General features: G+C 44.3%; 1 protein-coding gene across 2 annotated transcripts in view; it reads left to right on the top strand.

The window, feature by feature from the left end:
• The first annotated feature begins 6,257 nt into the window (after positions 1–6,257).
• KLHL7 (kelch like family member 7) overlaps positions 6,258–18,627 on the top strand; it is a 141,874-nt gene continuing 129,504 nt past the window's right edge. Inside the window, exons 1-2 of one of the 2 annotated variants that reach the window (XM_033930879.1) lie at positions 6,258–6,820; positions 16,646–16,748. In XM_033930879.1, the coding sequence (XP_033786770.1) occupies positions 6,698–6,820; positions 16,646–16,748 (226 nt within the window). In that variant the 5' untranslated portion in view covers positions 6,258–6,697. The remainder of the gene's footprint in view (positions 6,821–16,645; positions 16,749–18,627) is intronic. The other variant, XM_033930878.1, reaches the window with a different exon arrangement.

Raw genomic sequence — 18,627 nt, 5'->3', positions numbered from 1 at the left:
AAATGGCATGTTTTACTTGCCAAAATGTTCAAATCGCCTAATCAAGTCTTCTAGGCGGTGTACAAAAATGCCAAATTAATTTACAATATAAATAAAGACAAATCGGGGAAAATGACAAATTTTTATAGACATTGATGAACGGGAATGAAAGGGAAGAAGGGTTGGAACTACAATTGATAGAGAGAAAAGGAACATTCAAGGAAAAGAACAAAGGGAAGGGAAACTGAAGGTAAAAACCTTTCCTGAATCTAAGTCGCCCTTAAAAGGAGAGTTTAAGTTACAAAGGCATCAAGGAATAAAAATGTCTTTAATTTTGCCTTAAAATTGGCAAGACTGGTTATTTCGCGTAAGTAATTTGGGATACTGTTCCAAAGAGAGGGGGCAGTAACGGAGAAAATTGTAGCCCTCATTATACTGATATATTTCAGCAAGGGAATAGTAAGAAGGTTGTGAGCTGTGGACCTTAACGTCATAGTTTGATTATATGGAATAAGTAAATTGTTTATAAATTCAGGTTGGTTATTTGCTCTGGTTTTAAAAATAAGTAAAAGAATTTTGCAAGTGATCCTATGTTCTATTGGAAGCCAGTGAGCTTTCTGTAGAAGGGGAGTGACATGGTCATACTTTTTTGAGTTAAATATGATTTTTTACGGCCGTGTTTTGTACTATTTGAAGTCTTCTTATTTCCTTTTTTGTAATGCCTTTGAGGAGGGTATTACAGTAATCTATGCATGAGATAACAAGTGAATGAATTAAAATGTTGAAGGAAGAAGGCTCTAACAGTTTTGCTAAGGCTTTAATCATACATAATCGATGGAAACAGCGTTGAATAATTATACTAATATGTAAGTGATAAGTAAATTTGCTATCGAATGTAACTCCCAGTAATTTTAGAGAGGGCACCACTTTGATAGGTAGATTTTTTTAAGTATTAAAGAGGATTGAAGAGAAAGGCCATCTGTAAATGGAAAAAATATTAATTTTGACTTGTTTACATTCAAGGAGAGCTTATGTGCGTCAAGCCAAGAGTTAATCTTTTCTAATTTTTGATTAATGCGAATAATTTTGTTAGGGTTATTTAGGTCTATTGGGTGAACTAGTTGGACATCATCTGCATAGGCGAATGTTGTAAAACCAATAGATTGGCCTAAGGTTAGGAGAGGGGCTAAAAAGATGTTGAAGAGTAAGGGAGATAGAATTGAGCCTTGTGGAATACCATATGCAGTTGTTATGAGGTCAGAAGATGTTGCGTTAAAAACAACCTTGGAGATCCGATCAGAAAAAAATGAAGAGAACCAGTCAAGAACTTGATCTGAGAAACCAATATCATATAATCGCGAGAGAAGGAGTTTATGATCTATGGTATCAAAAGCTGATGAAAGATCCAATGAAATAAGTAATACCGACTGGTGATGGTCTAGGTGATAAAGAATTTTGGTGGTCAGCCCAATAAGTGAAAGTTCGGTGGGGTGGTGTTGATGAAATTCGGTCTGATTTGGATGTAACAGCTTTGTTTGTTCGATAAAATCTGAGATTTGTCGAAAGACAATTTTTTCCGTAAGTTTGGCCAAAAAAGGAATATTCGTGACTGGGAGATAATTAGAGACATCAAGTAGACTGATTTTATGGTCTTTAAGTATTGGATAAATGATAGATTCTTTCCACCTTTTAAGGACTATTCCTGTGGACAAAGTGGTATGGATCAAATTTAAGATGTCAGGACCAAAAAATGAGAAAAAATGTTTCAGTATAAATGGTGGAAGAACTTCAGTATTAGAACCTTTTGGATTTAGTGAATTCAAAGTTTGTTGAAGATCTTGAAGAGTGGGTAATGTAAATCTTGAGCATTTTGAAAACGAAAGACATGAGGGCGAGGACAAATTTTCTATGACTCCTGAGCTAGAAAGAGTTGAAGTTGTATTTGATGACCTGTGTTTGTGAGAAAGAGGATCTAATGCTTTGATTTTATTGATTTAAGTAAGAAGCAATTGATTGGGCTGTTGGTAATGAGACTGACAAGCATTGCTCAGTCTTCTGCATAGTAAGAGATCTAACGATAGTATATAGTGTAGAAGTGTTTCTTGCTTTTTTTATTTGTTTAGAATAATAATCTTTTTTTAATCTGTTAATTTCAGATTTGTAATAATTTGCTTGTTCCTTAAATTTATTTAAATTATATAGAGCAGGGGTGTCCAACCTTTTGGCTTCCCTGGGCTGCATTGGCCGAAAAAAATGTTTCTGGGGCCACACAAATGCACAAACGCAAGACAGAGGAGGGAGCCGGCCAGCCGGTAAACACCCGGGGGCAGCAGAGGAAAACATTGCATCACCCTGGTGACGGGACTAAATCGTGCGAGACAACGGCACACCGACAACTGAGCGCAGACAACTGAGTGCAAGGTTGACGGTGCGCCGAAGAAAAGCACTATTTTAAAGGGCTCCGATGGGGGAGTGGGGTGTGTGTGGGGTGTGTGTGTGTGGGGGGACCCCCCCACTTTACTTAACAGACATTGCGCTGGCGTTGTGGGGGTTTGGGGGGTTGTAACCCCCCACATTATACTTAAAACTGAACTTTTTCCCTAAAAAACAGGCAAAAAGTTCGGTTTCAAATATAATGAGGGGGGTTACAACCCCCCCAAATCCCCCACAACGCCAGCGCGATGTCTGTTAAGTAAAATAGGGGGGTTCCCCACCAACACCCCCGTCGGAACCCTTTAAAATAGTGCTTTTTTTCGGCACGCCGTCAACCTTGTGCTCAGTTGTCTGCGCGTCGTTGTCTCGCGCGATTTTGTCTATGAACCCATCACCCTCGACCGGGGCCGCACAAAATACTTCACGGGGCTGCATGCGGCCCTTGGGGCCACAGGTTGGACACCCCGATCTAGAGTTTTGTTATGCCACCATTTTCTTTCCAGAGAATGCAACTGTTTCTTAACAAGTCTTAAATTGGAATTGAACCAGGGATTTTTCTGCTTATGTGGGGAAATATACTGAGTAAAAATAGGAGCAATAGCATCTAAAAGTTCAGTTATAGAGTTAGTCCATGAAGTTACTTTCTCCTCAATTGAGGTTTCTAATGATTTTGCTATATTAGACTGGTAATGAGTAGAGATGGATGCATCATCTAATTTAGTATAGTCTCGTGAACTTCTGATCTTGGGACTAAGGTTTAAAGAATTGGGCTTAGTAAGCTGGGAAAAAGAAATAAGGAAATGATCAGACCAAGGCAATGGTGTGCAAGATTTGATTTGGAATCGGTCCTTCTGAGAAGTTGGCATGAGAATCATATCTAAGGAATGGCCTGCTATATGTGTAGGACATTGTAACGGAGGAAAAAGGTTTAAATCCTTCAACAGGATCAATAGTTCAGAAGTGACATGGTTAGAGGGGTCGTCAAAATGGACATTAAAAAAAGCAGATCCTCTGCCTCAACAAGCCTTGAAACCTGGACTGCTGATCTTCTGACTGCCACTCCAGACCGCCACCTCGGCTGGAGACCTCTACTGTCTCCAGAAACACACCATGTACATAACTGGGCGGAGGAATGCAGTCAGCCCTGATCCTGAACACACCTCCACAGAGCTACGCAGCCTGCGCTCAGTCCCACTAGCAGACAAACTTGGGGTGAGCCAGCTCCCAAGGGAACGGTCCCAGAGTCTCGATCTGAGAATGCTGGCTGTCCAGGCAGGTGCACTGCAAAGCAGCCAATGTCCTGGAAGCAGGCTTTACCATTAAAGTCTGTGATGTCCTGCAGCCAGAGCTGTACCTGTGGGGAACCTCTACAGTGCAAAGACACGAAGCATGTAAAAATACTGAGTAGAAAGTAGAGAATGACATGGGGAAAAAATCTGTCCCCCCATCACTGCACCACCGTCCCCATCATCGCCCCGCCGTCCCCTTCACTGCCCCGTCTCTGTCCCCGCCGTCCCCTTCACCACCCCATCCCCATCCCTGCAGCATCCATACAAGCCTCAGTACTGCAATATTTAGCTTATTGCTTCCTTATAAATCAAAGTTCTGGCTGCTGAACTGGAGAAAGAGATCTTCAGCTGGCAGGGCTTTGTTTATAAATTTTTATCAACACAATATACTAAACTAAACTAAACTAAACTAAATCTTGGGTTTATATACCGCGCCATCTCCACATTTGTGGAGCTCGGCACGGTTTACAGGAATTATAAAGAGAAAGGAATTCCAAGGAAGGGTTGGGTGAAGATCGGAGAAGGAAGAGTGTTAGCGGGCTAGGATGTCGGAAGGAGGGAGAGTTAGATTTTTGAGAAAAGCCAGGTTTTCAGACGCTTGCGGAAGAGTTGGAGAGCACTCAGGTTCTGGAGAGGGGAGGCAAGGCCGTTCCAGAGCTCGATGAATCTGAAGAGGAGGGAAGTCCCCAGTTTTCCAGGGTGGGAAATGTCTTTTAGTGAGGGGAAGGATAATTTCGATTTTTGGATAGGTCTGGTGGTATTAAGATTTGAGGAATTCCAAGAAAGAGGAATTAATGGAGGGAGGATGCCGTGGAGGATCTTGAAAGTTAGGCAGATGCATTTGAAGTGAATTCTGGGAATCATCGGGAGCCAATGGAGCTTGGAAAGGAACGGTGAGACATGGTCGAATTTACTTTTTGCAAAGATGAGTTTGGCCGCGGCATTTTGAATCCGTTGGAATTTGTGAAGGTTTTTCTTCGTTAGGCTGATGAAGATAGAATTGCAGTAGTCCAGTCTGGAGAGGATGATGGACTGGACGAGAACAGCAAAATGTTTTTGATGGAAACAGGATCTTACTTTCCTCAGCATGTGTAGGCTGAAGTAGCATTTTTTTACCAGGGAGTTGAGGTGGTCAGTGAAGGACAGTGTAGAGTCTATGATGACGCCCAGGACCTTGCTGGAGAATTCGAGCTGCAGAGTGGAGCCAGAGGACAGTGGAATTGAGGTGGGTAGCTGAGCTAATTTTGGGCCGAGCCAAAGTAGTTTTGTCTTGGATTCATTCAGTTTCATTTGGACGGTGTTGGCCCAAGATTGGAGATTCGAGATACAAGAGGATATGTTCTCTGAGAGATTGGTGAGGTTCGAGTCAGTCTCGAGAAGGACGAGGATGTCATCAGCGTAGGTGTAAATTGTTTCAAGGGGGGATAGATGGAGGAGTTTTAGAGAGGTCATGTAAATGTTGAAAAGAATAGGAGATAGAGGTGAGCCTTGCGGGACTCCGCAGATTGGTGACCAGGGGGGGGGGGGGGGGATGAGGTGCCATTCCTATTGACAATGTAGGATCGGGAACGGAGGAATTTAGAGAACCATTCAAGGACTATGGAGGTGATACCGATCTCGGAGAGTTGGTAGATCAGAATATCATGGTGAACAACGTCGAAAGCGGCGGAGAAATCAAATTGCAGGAGGACGGCGAACTTGTTACGGGAGTGAAGTTGTTGAACCTTGGAGATTAGGGAGGTCAATAGGGATTCGGTGCTGAAATTGGGGCGAAAGCCATATTGGTAAGGTAGGAGAATTTCTCAAGATAGGATGAGAGTTGGGTCGATATGATGGTCTCGAGCATCTTGGTTAGGAGAGGAATATTTGCTATTGGGCGATAGCTGGATGGAGAGGAGGGGTCGAGGTCGGGTTTTTTCAATAGAGGGGTTAAGGCGATATGACCCATTTCTGGGGAGAAAAGGCCCGAATGCAGGGCGGAGTTTAGAAGTATGGTAATGGAAGAGATGGCCTGAGTGGGTATTTCTTCGTAGAGGTAGGAGGGGAAAGGGTCTAAAGAACAGTTGCAAGATTTCAGTTTGGAACAGAGTTTAAGGATGATACTACTTTATCCTAAAGCAAAAAAAAGAAAATAAATAATTAGAATTTTTTTTTCTAACTTTGTTGTCTGGTTTCTGCTTTTCTCATCTTCTCATTCAATTCCTTCCATCCATTGTCTGTGTTCTCTCTGCGCCTTCCATTTGCTCTGTTACTGTGCCTCTCCCTTCACCCCCTCCAATTGGTCTGGCACCCATCTTCTTCCCTCCACTCCCCCATAGTCTGGCATCTCTGTCTTCTTCCCTTCCAGCGTCTTTTCCCCACTCTCTCTTCCCCATTCCCTTCAGCGTCTTCTCTCCACTCTCTGTTCCCCATTTCCCTTCAGCGTCTTATCCCCACCCTCTCTTCCCCATTTCCCAGTGTGGTGGGGAGGCGACGCCAGAGTGAGGCTTGAAACGCACTGGGAGAAGCTAGGAACGAGACTTGGAAAACAACAATTGGAATACCAAAATGAGGCTTGATATTCACACAGACAGCCCAAACAGCTGAAGTTTGAAGAACACTCAGTTGAATACTGCTCACTCCAAAAAATTTCCGCTTCCACCCTTCAAAGGTGGAAAACCCGCCCACCTGGTAACTTCACACACGGAACAGCGCAAGCTAACAGAGGCGCTCGCGGACTCTTATGACCAGTCCAGCCTCCTTCCCGCCCTATTGTTGCGTACGACTCGCTGCTTTTGCTTGAAAGGTAAACTGTATCGTCACCGCGCGCGTCTGGAATTCCCGTCTCGTGTAACAATGCCCCGTGGAACGGAGCTCGCACGGTAGCTTTAAGAAGTGGAATGGCGGTGACACCGAGGAGCGGTAACTGAGTGAACCCTTCCTTTTCCTGGCCTGCCACCGCCCCGCGTCCCCTTCCTTTTTCACCCAGCTCCGGCTGCGCCGCCGTTCTCGGGAGAATGGCAGCCTCGGCGGCGGACAAGACTCCCAACAAGAAGAAGACGGAGAAGAAATTTGCGGCGCGGGAAGAAGCGAAGCTGCTGGCCAGCTTCATGGGGGTTATGAACAGCATGCGCAAACAGGTGAGAGGACTCCGGCGGGGATGGAAGGGGCGGTTTGTCGTCTTTCGTGTGTGGCCTGAATAATGAAAGCCGTTCCGAAGACATTTGGGATCCGAGTGCCTTCACCGCGTTTGTCATCCAGAGAGCCGGTTCGCCGTAACCCCCTTCTTCTGTGGAGTGTTAGTTTGGCTTTATTCTCGGAAAGCCCTGGACGGGGCCCTACTCTTATCTTGAATACACTCGCTTTCTCTTATGTCTTAGTGTTCATACGTTTCACGCAAATGTATTGATGTTCAGACCTCGCTCCTGGTCCCATACCATAGATCTCACTGGGTGTGAGATACAGATAATTCATTTAAATCGTAACGATTGAAGGGGCAATGCTTGTTTGTGTGCTTCACAACGTTGTTGTTGTTAATGTGAGCCATGGCAGAAGGATGGCACTCCTTGGTGCTGTGTCTGACTGATTTTAAAGCAAAGTGCGAACGAATATGGCTTTCTTCCCTGCTACTGTATGCTCCTATAACGTAGGTGATTGTGTTGGGGAAGGGGTACAGAGACGTGGGCACTACTGGGGTCTGAAATGGGTCACTAGTTATTCATAGTATGTCTCTATGGGGGGGAGGGGAGGAGTGCTAACTGCAGTGTTATATATAACTGGGATATGTCCACATCTCTGAATGCTCAGCCAAGACAGGCCGATCCTTAGATTAAAAACGATTGGGAGAGTAGAGAAAAAAAAAAAGGTGTGATATTGGTGTTACTTACCTTCCTTCATCCCCTGACCCAGATCTAATTCTCTACACCAGAAATTTTTACAAATATCTAGGTCCAAGTCTCAGCCTGCTTGTCCAACATTGCTGCCTGGATGTCTCACTGTCTTTTAAGACTGAGATGCTTTTATTTCCACCTAAACCCGCCTCTCCTCTTTCCCTCATTCTCTATTTCTTTGACTAACACGCTTATTTTCTGTCTTGTCAGCTTGCAACTTAAGTCATTTTTGTCTCCTGCATAGTAACATAAGAATTGCCGCTGCTGAGTCAGACCAGTGGTCCATCGTGCCCAGCAGTCCGCTCACGCGGCGGCCCTTAGTTCAAAGACCAGTGCCCTGAGTCTAGCCTTACCTGTGTATGTTCTGGTTCAACAGGAACTTGTCTGACTTTGTCTTGAATCCTTGGAGGGTGTTTTCTCCTGTAACTGCCTCTGAAGGAGTGTTCCAGTTTTCTACCACTCTGGGTGAAGAAAAAGAGGATAGATTCCTTACGTTTGTATGGAATCTATCCTCTTTTAACTTTAGAGAGTGCCCTCTCGTTCTCTCTACCTTGGAGAGGGTGAACAACCTGTCTTTATCTACTAAGTCTATTCCATTCATTATCTTGAATGTTTCGATCATGTCCCCTCTCCGTCTCCTCTTTTAAAGGGAGAAGAGGCCCAGTTTCTCTAATCTCTCACTGTACGGCAACTCCTCCAGTTTCTTAACCATTTTAGTCGCTCTTCTCTGGACCCTCTTGAGTAGTACCGTGTCCTTCTTTATGTGCAACGACCAGTGCTGGATGCAGTATTCCAGGTGGGGGCGTACCATGGCCCAGTACAGCGGCATGATAACCTTCTCTGATCTTTTTGTGATCCCCTTCTTAATCATTCCTAGCATTCTGTTCGCTCTTTTCGCCGCTGCCACACATTGCACAGACGGCTTCATTGACTTGTTGACCAGTACTCCCAAGTCTCTTTCCTGGGGGGGGTCTCTCCATGTACTGCACTGGACATCCTGTATTCATGTATAAGATTTTTGTTACCGACATGCATCACTTTACACTTATCCACGTAAACCTCATTTGCCATGTCATGGCCCATTGCTTGAGCGTGTTTGTCACATTGCAGGTCTTCACAATCCTTCTACGTCCTCACTACTCTGAATAACTTTATATTGTCTGCAAATTTAATCACCTCACTCGTCGTACCAATTTCCAGGTCATTTATAAATATGTTGAAGAGCACAGTTCCAAGCACCGAACCTTGCAGCACTCCACTCATGACGCTTTTCCAGTCCGAGTATTGTCCATTTACCCCCACTCTCTGTTTCCTATCTGCCAACCAGTTTTAATCCACGTGAGTATTTCACCCTCGATTACATGGCTCTCAATTTTTCAAAGTAGTCGTTCATGCGGGACCTTATCGAATGCCTTCTGAAAATCCAGATATACAATGTCAACTGGGTCACCCTTGCACAAATCCAACAGACCTCTAAAGCCTGTCATTTCTTTCTCTATAATATCACCAAAATCCAACTTTTCCTTTCTGAATACTCTACCAAAACACTTATCCACATACTTATCACCTCTTACCTAGACTACTGCAACTTGCTTCTTGCAGGTCTTCCCTCAACCATGGTGACAATTTCTCTGGCCTTCAATCTGTTCAAAATTCTGCTGCACAACTTATATTCCGCCAAAGTCGCTATCAGGGTGGATATGATTTAAATCTATTTAACTCATGATTTGAATCATGGTTCTCATTCTTGGTATAATCTTTTCAACCAGATGAAGGTTTGCATTTTGCACGCATGCCTGCTTTACCTATAGATAGAGGAACTTCATTAAAATATTTCCAAACTGGGTCTCTTTCACAGCCTGCTGCCAACGTAGAGTTTTCTCCTCCAAGGAGAGAATAATATGATAAACCTCAGGTTGTATACACAAAGATCCCAAGACTTGAGGGGTTTTCTTTTCAAAGGTTTCAGTTTCAGTTTTATTGCTTGCCCCCTCCCTCCTCACACTTAGCTCCTTGTGCAATACGATATATAAACTGAGTACAGTGGAATCTTGGTTTACGAGCATAATTAGTTCCAGAAGCATGCTCGTAAACCAAAATAATCTTATATCAAAGCGAGTTTCCCCATAGGAAATAATGGAAACTCGTTTGATATGTTCCCACCCCCGGCTCGCAAAGGCCCCTCCCCCGCGCGAATCGGCACCCCCCCGCCTGGATAACTTGAAACTTAACCCCCGTCCAGCATGGCACGCAGCCAACAGGACGTGCCGGTGCCGCTGCCGCTTGAAGAATTTCCTGCCTCTGCCGGGCCTTAAGCATGCATCTGCACATGCTCAAGGCCTTCTAATTCTCCCTCTCGGTTTGCGAGACAAGTTTTGTGAGAATGTTTTGCTCATCTTGCAAAATACTCGCAAACCGGGTTACTCGCAAACCGAGGTTTGATTGTATTTAAGAATTAAGGAGTTGACTCTGTATTAGAGAATAACACGGTGGCTAGCCGCGGGTAACCCGCCAATACGGTGGGGGGGGGGAAAAATAGTCACTGCCGGTATGGGGAGAAGGCCATTCACCGATCCTAGAGCAGTGAATGGCCTTGTCTCCGCAGTTAAAGGAGAGAATGCGCACGGTTACCGATCACGCGCAGCCCCCTCCCTCCTTTCTAAAGGCTGCCTTCGCCGTCCATCCGGGCATCTCCCTCCCTTCCCCTTACCTTCAGGTGATTTAGAATTTTTTTTCTACAAGCTGTTGGAGCTGCATGTGGCTGCCGGAATGTCCTCCTCTGACTCAACCGGAAGTTGCATCAGAGGAGGACTTTCCGGCAGCCACACGCGACTCCGGCTGTTTGTAGAAAAAAATTCTAAATTGCCTGAAGGTAAGGGGAAGGGAGGTAGATGCCTGGACAGACGGCTGTGGCTGAGGCGATGACAACGTCCAAGAGACATTAGCAGCACTCACGCCCTCGATAAAGAAGCAGACTTTGGAGAAGAAAGCTAAGTTATTATGGGGGACACTTTCCTTTCTCTTCTCTATGTGCAGTTTTAGAAAAGGTCTCTGGATAAATTTGTCTTCCGTTGACTTAAGTAAACATGCCAGACAAATAATAGAAGGGGGAGGAGGACTATAGTGTTATTAGTCCTGCATGAAGGGCTCTTAGCTACATCATGAGGTCACCACTGACATTCTATTAGCTTGGCATTCAGTCAGTGTTTGCAAACACACATGCAGAACAGAATAAACAGTAAGGGTTTGGCTGTGGGGGAATGAGGGGAAGGTGCAGGCGGGGAGCTGACTCTGCATTAGAGAATGACACGGTGGCGGTTTACCCGCGGCCACCGCATTTTAGCCGCGGGTCACCCGCCGAAAACGGAGAAGAAAACTAGCAGTCGCTGCGGCGACGGGGACAAGGCCATTCACCGCCCGCGGGGCGGTGAATGGTCTTGTCCCCGCATTGAGGCATGAAGGATCGCGCGGTCCCCACAACTCATACCCGCCTGCCCAATCGATTCTAGTGTTTAGCCAGCTCTCTCCCTTCTCCTCACCTTAGTTTGTAGATTTTCTTTTTCGGTGACCCATACGCTATCAGAGAGCCGCGCACCCGCTGCTGCTCAGTTTCGATCTTCTGCTCTGACGCAACCGGAAACAGGAAGTTGCAGCAGAGCAGAAGATTGAACACTGAGCAGCCGCGCGTGCGCGGCTCTTTGGGAAAGCGTGCAGGTCGCCGAAAAAGAAAACCTATAAACTAAGGTGAGGAGAAGGGAGAGAGCTGGCTAAACACTAGGATCGATTGGGCAGGCAGGTAGTGGCTGCGGGGACCGTGCGATCGCTTGTGTTCCCGGCTCAAATTGGAAGGAGGGAGTGAAAGGGAAAAGGATTCTGGGCCAAGGGGATGAAGTCGGAAAGAAAAACCCACAGCAGGAAAGAAAGGGAAGGACTGGCAGGTGAGCCAGATGCTAGAAGCAGGGGGGGGGGGAAGAAAGAGGGAAAAAAGCTAGATGGGGTTGAAAAGAAGAGACACACTGGTATGGAAGAGGAAGATAGGGGAAATCTGGACACAGGAAGGTAACAGAAAGAGGGGAAATTATGTGCATGGGGCATAGGGACAGAGACATAAAGGGGACATGCCATGGGGATGGTATATGGACACAGGGGGGGCAATGACAGATACATAGGGGAGATATTAGAAATGGAGAAAATAGGAGCACAGAAGCGAGATGGTTTGTGGGAATGGGACAGGGACCGAGCTTGCAGGCTCCAGTGGCTTGCACAAATTACATTGTAACGTGCCATGAAAATAAGAGGAAGGAAGGTAGATAGGCCACGCGAGAGGGGCTGAAGGGTAGTAGAAAGGAACAGATGGTAAAGGAGGGAGGGAAGGGTGGTGGTGGAAAGGAATAGAACAGACATTGAAGGAGGGTGGAGAGGAACTGACCCCCAAGGGAAATGTGGAAGACAGAGTGGGAAGAAGACGGATGCCAGACTATGCGGGAGCGGAGGGAAGAAGATGGGTGCTAGACCAATTTTGGGGGGGGGGTTAAGGGAGAGGCACAGTAACAGCAAATGGAAGACGCAGAGAGAAGACACACAGTGGATGGAAGGAATTCAATGAGAAGATGTGGAAAGCAGAAACCAGACAACAAAGGTAGAAAAAAAAATTATATTTATTTATTTATTTTTTGCTTTAGGATAAAATAGTATATTAGTTGTGTTGATAAAAATTTATAAACAAAGCCCTGCCAGCTGAACATCTCTTTCTCTAGTTCAGCAGCAGGAACTTTGATTTATAAGAAAGGAATAAGCTAAATATTACAGTACTAAAGCTTATATGGATGCAGTGGGGACGGTGACGGGGCGGTGAATGGGATGGCAGTGGCGGTGACGGGGCAGTGAAAGGGATGGCGGTGACGGTGACGGGGCGGTGAAGGGAACGACGGGGCGGTGCAGAGGATGGTGGGCCGGTAACGGGGACAGATTTTTTCCCCGTGTCATTCTCTACTCTGCATCTCTGACACTTTCCAGAAACAAAAAGTAACAGCCGAAACATCTCAAGAGCCACACTTAGCTAGCCAGCCAAACCCTGAGACAGGAAATTCCCTTACTGTAAGGGGAAGGGAGGGAGGGAGATGCTTGGATCGCATGAAGGGTGCTGAGGAACTTTGATTTATAAAATGTACAGAATATTGTTTCTTTTTATACTTTAATAAAATAAGTTCAGTATAAAACTATTTGAGGCTGTGTGGATGGGATCAGATGGTTTGCGGGGATGGTGATGGGGACCGAGGTTGCGGGGATGGGACGGTGACGAGCTTGCTGAGACGGGGACAGATTTTTCCCCGTGTCATTCTCTACTCTGTATACTTGGTATGTTGATTTACAAAAGAACAATGGTGCTAAACTCATGCTATATAATTAAAAATGAATCCTTATTTCAGGGGTGTTGAACTCAATTATATAAGGGGCCAAAATCTAAAATGCAGGCTAAGTCACGGGCCACATTTTTTATTAAGATACGTGTCTTAGAAGAAGTAAAGATCCTTTCTCACCCTCAGACACCTTTGGTGCGGTCAGGCACTTGTGTGGAATGCCCTGATCCAATCTAGTTTTTACACTGGGACTGGGTCTTGCTGTCTGCAAATGGATACTGAGGCAGCATGGTAAGGAGCTTGGAACACTGCTGGGAATGGGGCAGCGCATTCAGGCACTTGGAGCGCGACTGGGGCTGCACAGTCAGGCACTTAGATGTGGTACAGTCGCTGCGGGCCACATAAAATGGCCAGGTGGGCCGGACTTTGCCCCCCAGGCCTTGTATTTGACATGTGTGCCTTATTTCATGATGATTAACTTCTGAACTATAGTGTATCTTAAATAGAAAACTATCATTATAGTGCGACAGACCTGAACCTGTGGATGGTCTATCCCTTCTTGCGAGAATTCTTGTAGAGAGCTTCATTAGCATTCATTTGCTTTCCCTCCCCTCCCTCTGGGCTGTCCTCCAGTTCCTCAGTTGTCTCTATAACCGAGATGGTAAGAGCCAGTGTTTTCTGCTCATGTTTATTTTTCAATTATATTTTATTTTTGGACCGTAGGAGAGCGCAAACTCGTAAAGTCAAGGGTCTGCTTCCAGTGAATAGGCAGCTTTGCAGTATACCCACTTGGACAGCCTGCACTACCAGTTCGGGAGCTCAGGGACTGTTCTCTTGGAAGCAATGCTTGCCACAGGTTCGTCCACAGTGGGCTTAAGCACAGGCTGAGTGGCTCCATAGTAGTTTTTCCTGTATTAGGGCTGACTGCTTCTCCCTGTTTGCTTGTATGAGATTCAGTGGGGGTTGAGGTCTCCTGTCAGTTTGTTGGGCCTGAGAGGCAGTTCCGAAGACACAAGTAGTCCAGATTCCAAGCTTGTTGAGTCAAAAGTTTTTCCTTTAAGCTGTTTTCAGCTTCAGCACACAGCATGGCACAGTGAGTAACAGACTGACAGGCTGAATAATAAAATTGGGAGGGTGTGGGGTTCTTAAAGTTGTTTTATTTGGGGTTATGTGGTTAGTCAAGTTCCCCCACCTCTAGAATCCCCAAATTGCTAGTTTTTGGACCCCAGTGTAGCTCCCCCGAGCTGTTTTTGGTGCTAAAATTGCAGGCATGACAGCCATCTTGTATTTACGAATTTGAAAATAAAAGCCTCTATCTGCCTCAAAACACTTCAATTTTGCTTAAAACAAGTGTGATGGACTCCTCAGGCCAGGATACCTTGAATTCATGCCAATTTGTGATGAATGGCCGTCTGAGGATCATCTGTGTCCCATGTGCTGCATGGCATGTGAGGGGTGATGGGAGCCAATGGCTTAGTCTCCCGTATTCCCTCAGGAGATGTTAGTGCCTAGATGGTGCGAAGGTCAAGAAAAAAGTCCAGATTTGAGCAGGGGAGCAGTGCAAGTGCGTCCCCAGTGAAGCGCAGCCATGGCATGGCCGCAAAACCCCAGAAAGGAGCTCATGAGCATCCACAGGGGCTTTCTGGACGTCCTGGGCAAGGGTATCCCCCTGCATTCATCACTATGATGATTGAAGCTTACAGGATTATTAAGGGCCAGATGAAACCCTCGGGGATCCAAGCCATACTGTCACTGGGGGTTCCCCCCATGAGTGCAATTCCCCAACAACACTGCCATGTGCAAGCAGGGAGGTCCAGTCTGAGGAAGACTGGGCTGGAGAGAGCTCTCTTTCAATGTCTTTACTCTCCCATTCGGGATACTCTGTACCAGGAGATGCTGCTTCATCTCTTGGGGAGGCTGGATCCGGTGGAGGCCCCCCTGATCTTGGAGAGGAGCCAACTGTATTCAGGCTGTTCATGTCTTCAGCAGTTTTGCAGGTGATCACGGAATCTCTCCAGGAATTAAAGATACAGACACAATAGTCCTCTATTACACAGTGCTATCTTATTAACAGCATAAAAGCACAGACCACCTGTTTTCCCTCATCAAGACATTACAAATATACTCATGACCCATTTGGAGGTCTTAGAGGGGCCCCTTTGGGTGGCCCAAACCATGGAACATTGCGGACCATTAAAAAATATTTCTGCATTGTTTAGACCAGTGTTCTGCAACCTTTTTACACTTATGGACCAACGAAAATAAAATAATTATTTTGTGGACCGTCAAACTACTAAGGCTGAAATAAAAACCACCATTTCCGCTCCGTCCTTGCGAACTCGGTCCCTGCAAACCATCTGATCCCATCCACACAAGCCTCAGTTATGATTTTATATTGAACTTATTTTATTAAAGTATAAAAAGAAACAATATTCTGTACAATTGTCATTTTATAAATACAAATAATACAGAGCAAGGATCAACAAAACCCCTGGCTCCCCTCCCCTTCACATATATCCCCTCTACTATCAAGAAAACTGAATAAGCCAAATTATTACAGAATTCTACACAGAAATATCATGCTAACAGTATACTGCAGTCACACATGACAGGAATAGTGTTAGGGGAGTGCAACTAGGGCAACTGCCCCCTAATCAGAGAGAGCCCTAAGCCAGCTAGAATCTAAAGAAGCACTGCAAGGGCTTTGCAGGCCCCAGTTATGTCTAACACCAGCTCTAGCAGGATGCATATTTCAAATCTGATATATTCTAATCTGTACTTATTTTAGTCAGTATTATGTTATCCTTATTCATTAGTTTTAATGCTTGTATTAGTTACTCTGATTTTATTATGTATGATATTATTGTGTTGTATTGTATTCTGAGTACCTAATTGTGTAAATTGCTATGAACTGCTGGTTAGACGTTATAGAAAAATCAATTATTATTATTATTTTTCTACCTTTTGTAGTCTCTGGTTTCTCTTTTCATCTTCTTTTCACTCTCTTCCTTCCAGCGTCTGCCCTCTCTGTCTCTCTTCAATCCAGCATCTGCCCCTTCCATCCACTGTCTGCCCTTCTCCCCTTTCCATCCAGCCTGCGTCCCCTTTCCTCTTTTTACATGATTCTTTCCGCTATGGCCTTATCCTCCCATTTGCTCCTTGATCATCCAACAGTCCCACAGATTCCCTCACAGGTTTTCTGCTTCTGATGTACCTAAAAATAAATGAGTTTTTGCCTCTTTTGTAAGTTTCTCAGGACCAACTGGGAAAAATGCTTGGGTACCTGAATAATTTAATGTAAACTGTTTTGAGCTCCCTTGGGAGAACGGTATAGAAAACTGAATAAATACATTAAAAATAAATAAATAATGGAAAGAAAATTCAGGTAAGACCTAATTTTTCCTTGGCTTCTGAATGCTAAAATAGATCTAGAAGAGCTTTCTCACCAAAATGATGACATGGTCAGTCATGAAGAGGGTGTTGCAGTTTGCCTTCAGTATTGCTCACTTTTAATTGTAACTTAATGTATTACATTGTACTTGTTCTGTGAGCACACAACTGCTTAGATTTTGTAGGCCCATTCAGTACAAGTAGTGCCCGAGGAATGCAGTAAATGTAGAAATGTGGAGGGGTGTTTGAGGGTTTTTTTCTCCCCTGAGAATTGTCTCAACTTGTGCCTTTTTTTCTTGCTTTCCTTTTTATGCCTTGCAAGCAGAAGACTCTGTGTGATGTCATTCTCATGGTACAAGAGAGGAAGATTGCAGCACACCGTGTAGTACTGGCTGCAGCCAGTCACTTTTTCAATCTGATGTTTACCAGTGAGTAACTTTGTGATCATCTTGGGGGGGGGAGGTGACTAAAGTAGCTGATTAATGGCCAGTTTTTCATGTCATGTCTGCAAGAAGTCTTAAAAAATTACATGTTTGAACTTCTGTAACTTGTTTTATTTTTCACATAAAAGTGTGCAGTTTGGACTGTTTTGTATTTACTTCTGGTGAAATTCTGTGCAAAAAAAATCCAAATTCTGCACACACAATTTGAAATTCTGTAAGTTTGAAATTTAAACAATATTTTTGCTAATTATGCAGAATTTCAGTACAATTTGGTATTTTCATTAAATTATACTAGAGAAAGAGCTTTCAAGTTTTTCTCACAGTTTTCTTCTAGCAACACACCTTTGTAAAAGACCACCTTAGTGAAGTTTGGATGATTTGTTGTTGAAAAACATTTCTGAAAGCTGACATCTTTCAGTAAATTTAGAATAAAAATTTTTTTCTATCTTTTGTTGTCTGAACAGTTTATTTTTCTATTCACTTAGGTCCCAGGGTCCCTTTTCTGCTTTTCTTTGTTTTTTTCGTAATGGATCGCCTGTCCATTCTACATTTTGTACCCATCTGTCTGTTGAAGATTTTGAGCTTGAAGGCGATAGAATAGAAGTTGTAAAAGATTTCAATCTCCTGGGCTCTTTTGTAAACAAAGAAGCAACTAGCAGGATGGAAATACTCCACAGAATACCACTTGGTCGCTCTTCAGTGAAGGCTCTCAACAAAGTATTGAAAGACAAGGAGGTAACACTCCAAATGAAGATCAGACTTGTCCACGTACTCATTTTCTCAGTGGTCAGTTATGGATGTGAAAACTGGACATGACAGAAAGAAGATTGTCTCATTTGAGGTTTGGTGCTGAAGAAGGATTTTAGGCGTGCTGTGGACTGCCAGAAGAACTAACAAATCTATTCTGGAAGAGATAAAACCAGCTATGTCACTCGAAGCCCAAATGATGAAGTTATGACTGTCTTAATTTGATCACACTATCAGAAGAGAGAAATCACTGGAGAAGGATATCATGTTTGGGAAGATCAAAGGAACCAGGCTAAGAGGGCAACCTGCAATCAGATGGCTGGACACGTTGAACATAAGAATAGCTTTAATGGGTCAGACCAAAGGTCCATCAAGCCCAGTAGCCCGTTATCACGGTGGCCAATCCAGGTCACTAGTACCTGGCCAAAACCCAAAAAGTAGCAACATTCCATACTAAGCAGTGGCTTCCTTCATGTTTTTCTCTAACAGAATATGGACTTTCCTCCAGGAAATTGCCCAAACTCTTCTTAAAAACAGCTATGCTATCCACTCTTACCACTACCTCTTGAAAATCCAACGGGAGTAAAACTTTGTGGTAGTAAAATTTTGTGGTCAGTACGTGATTTTCTGAAACTACATGAGACTTCATTACCCAACGTTGAGGGATGCAGTAGAGTTACATCGGTTCCCTGAAGCAGGATCCAAATGTGACATGTCAGAACCAGTGAATTCCGAAGCTAAGTTCTATCTCCTTAAGCTACATATATAAGATGATAAAGTTGTAGCCAGCTTGGCCTTTAAAAATCCAGTAGTGATTAATATCATCATCTTGACACTGTATTGAACAATGCAATGATTGGGTGGTGAGGCGGTATCTTCACCTTCATGTCTCTGAGCATAAGTTTCAATTACAGCAAAAGAAGCATTATCAGCATATTGTGTGTTGTTAAGGCATACAGAGTGACTTTTCTATTTTTGTTGATGCATGTTCTTTAGTCACTCAACTTTTTTATACGGTTGAGATTGTTTGCTTCTTTTCTATTTTTGTCCAGTTTACAAGCTGGCATGATAGCAAAACTTTTTGCAACTCCTGAAAGTTCCTCCCCCAGGGCTCTAT

The sequence above is a fragment of the Geotrypetes seraphini genome, chromosome 2 (genome assembly GCF_902459505.1).
Source record: "Geotrypetes seraphini chromosome 2, aGeoSer1.1, whole genome shotgun sequence".
NCBI classification, from domain to species: Eukaryota; Metazoa; Chordata; class Amphibia; order Gymnophiona; family Dermophiidae; genus Geotrypetes; species Geotrypetes seraphini.
The sequence above is the reverse complement of the archived record's forward strand: the minus strand, read 5'-3'. Positions and strand labels throughout refer to the sequence as shown.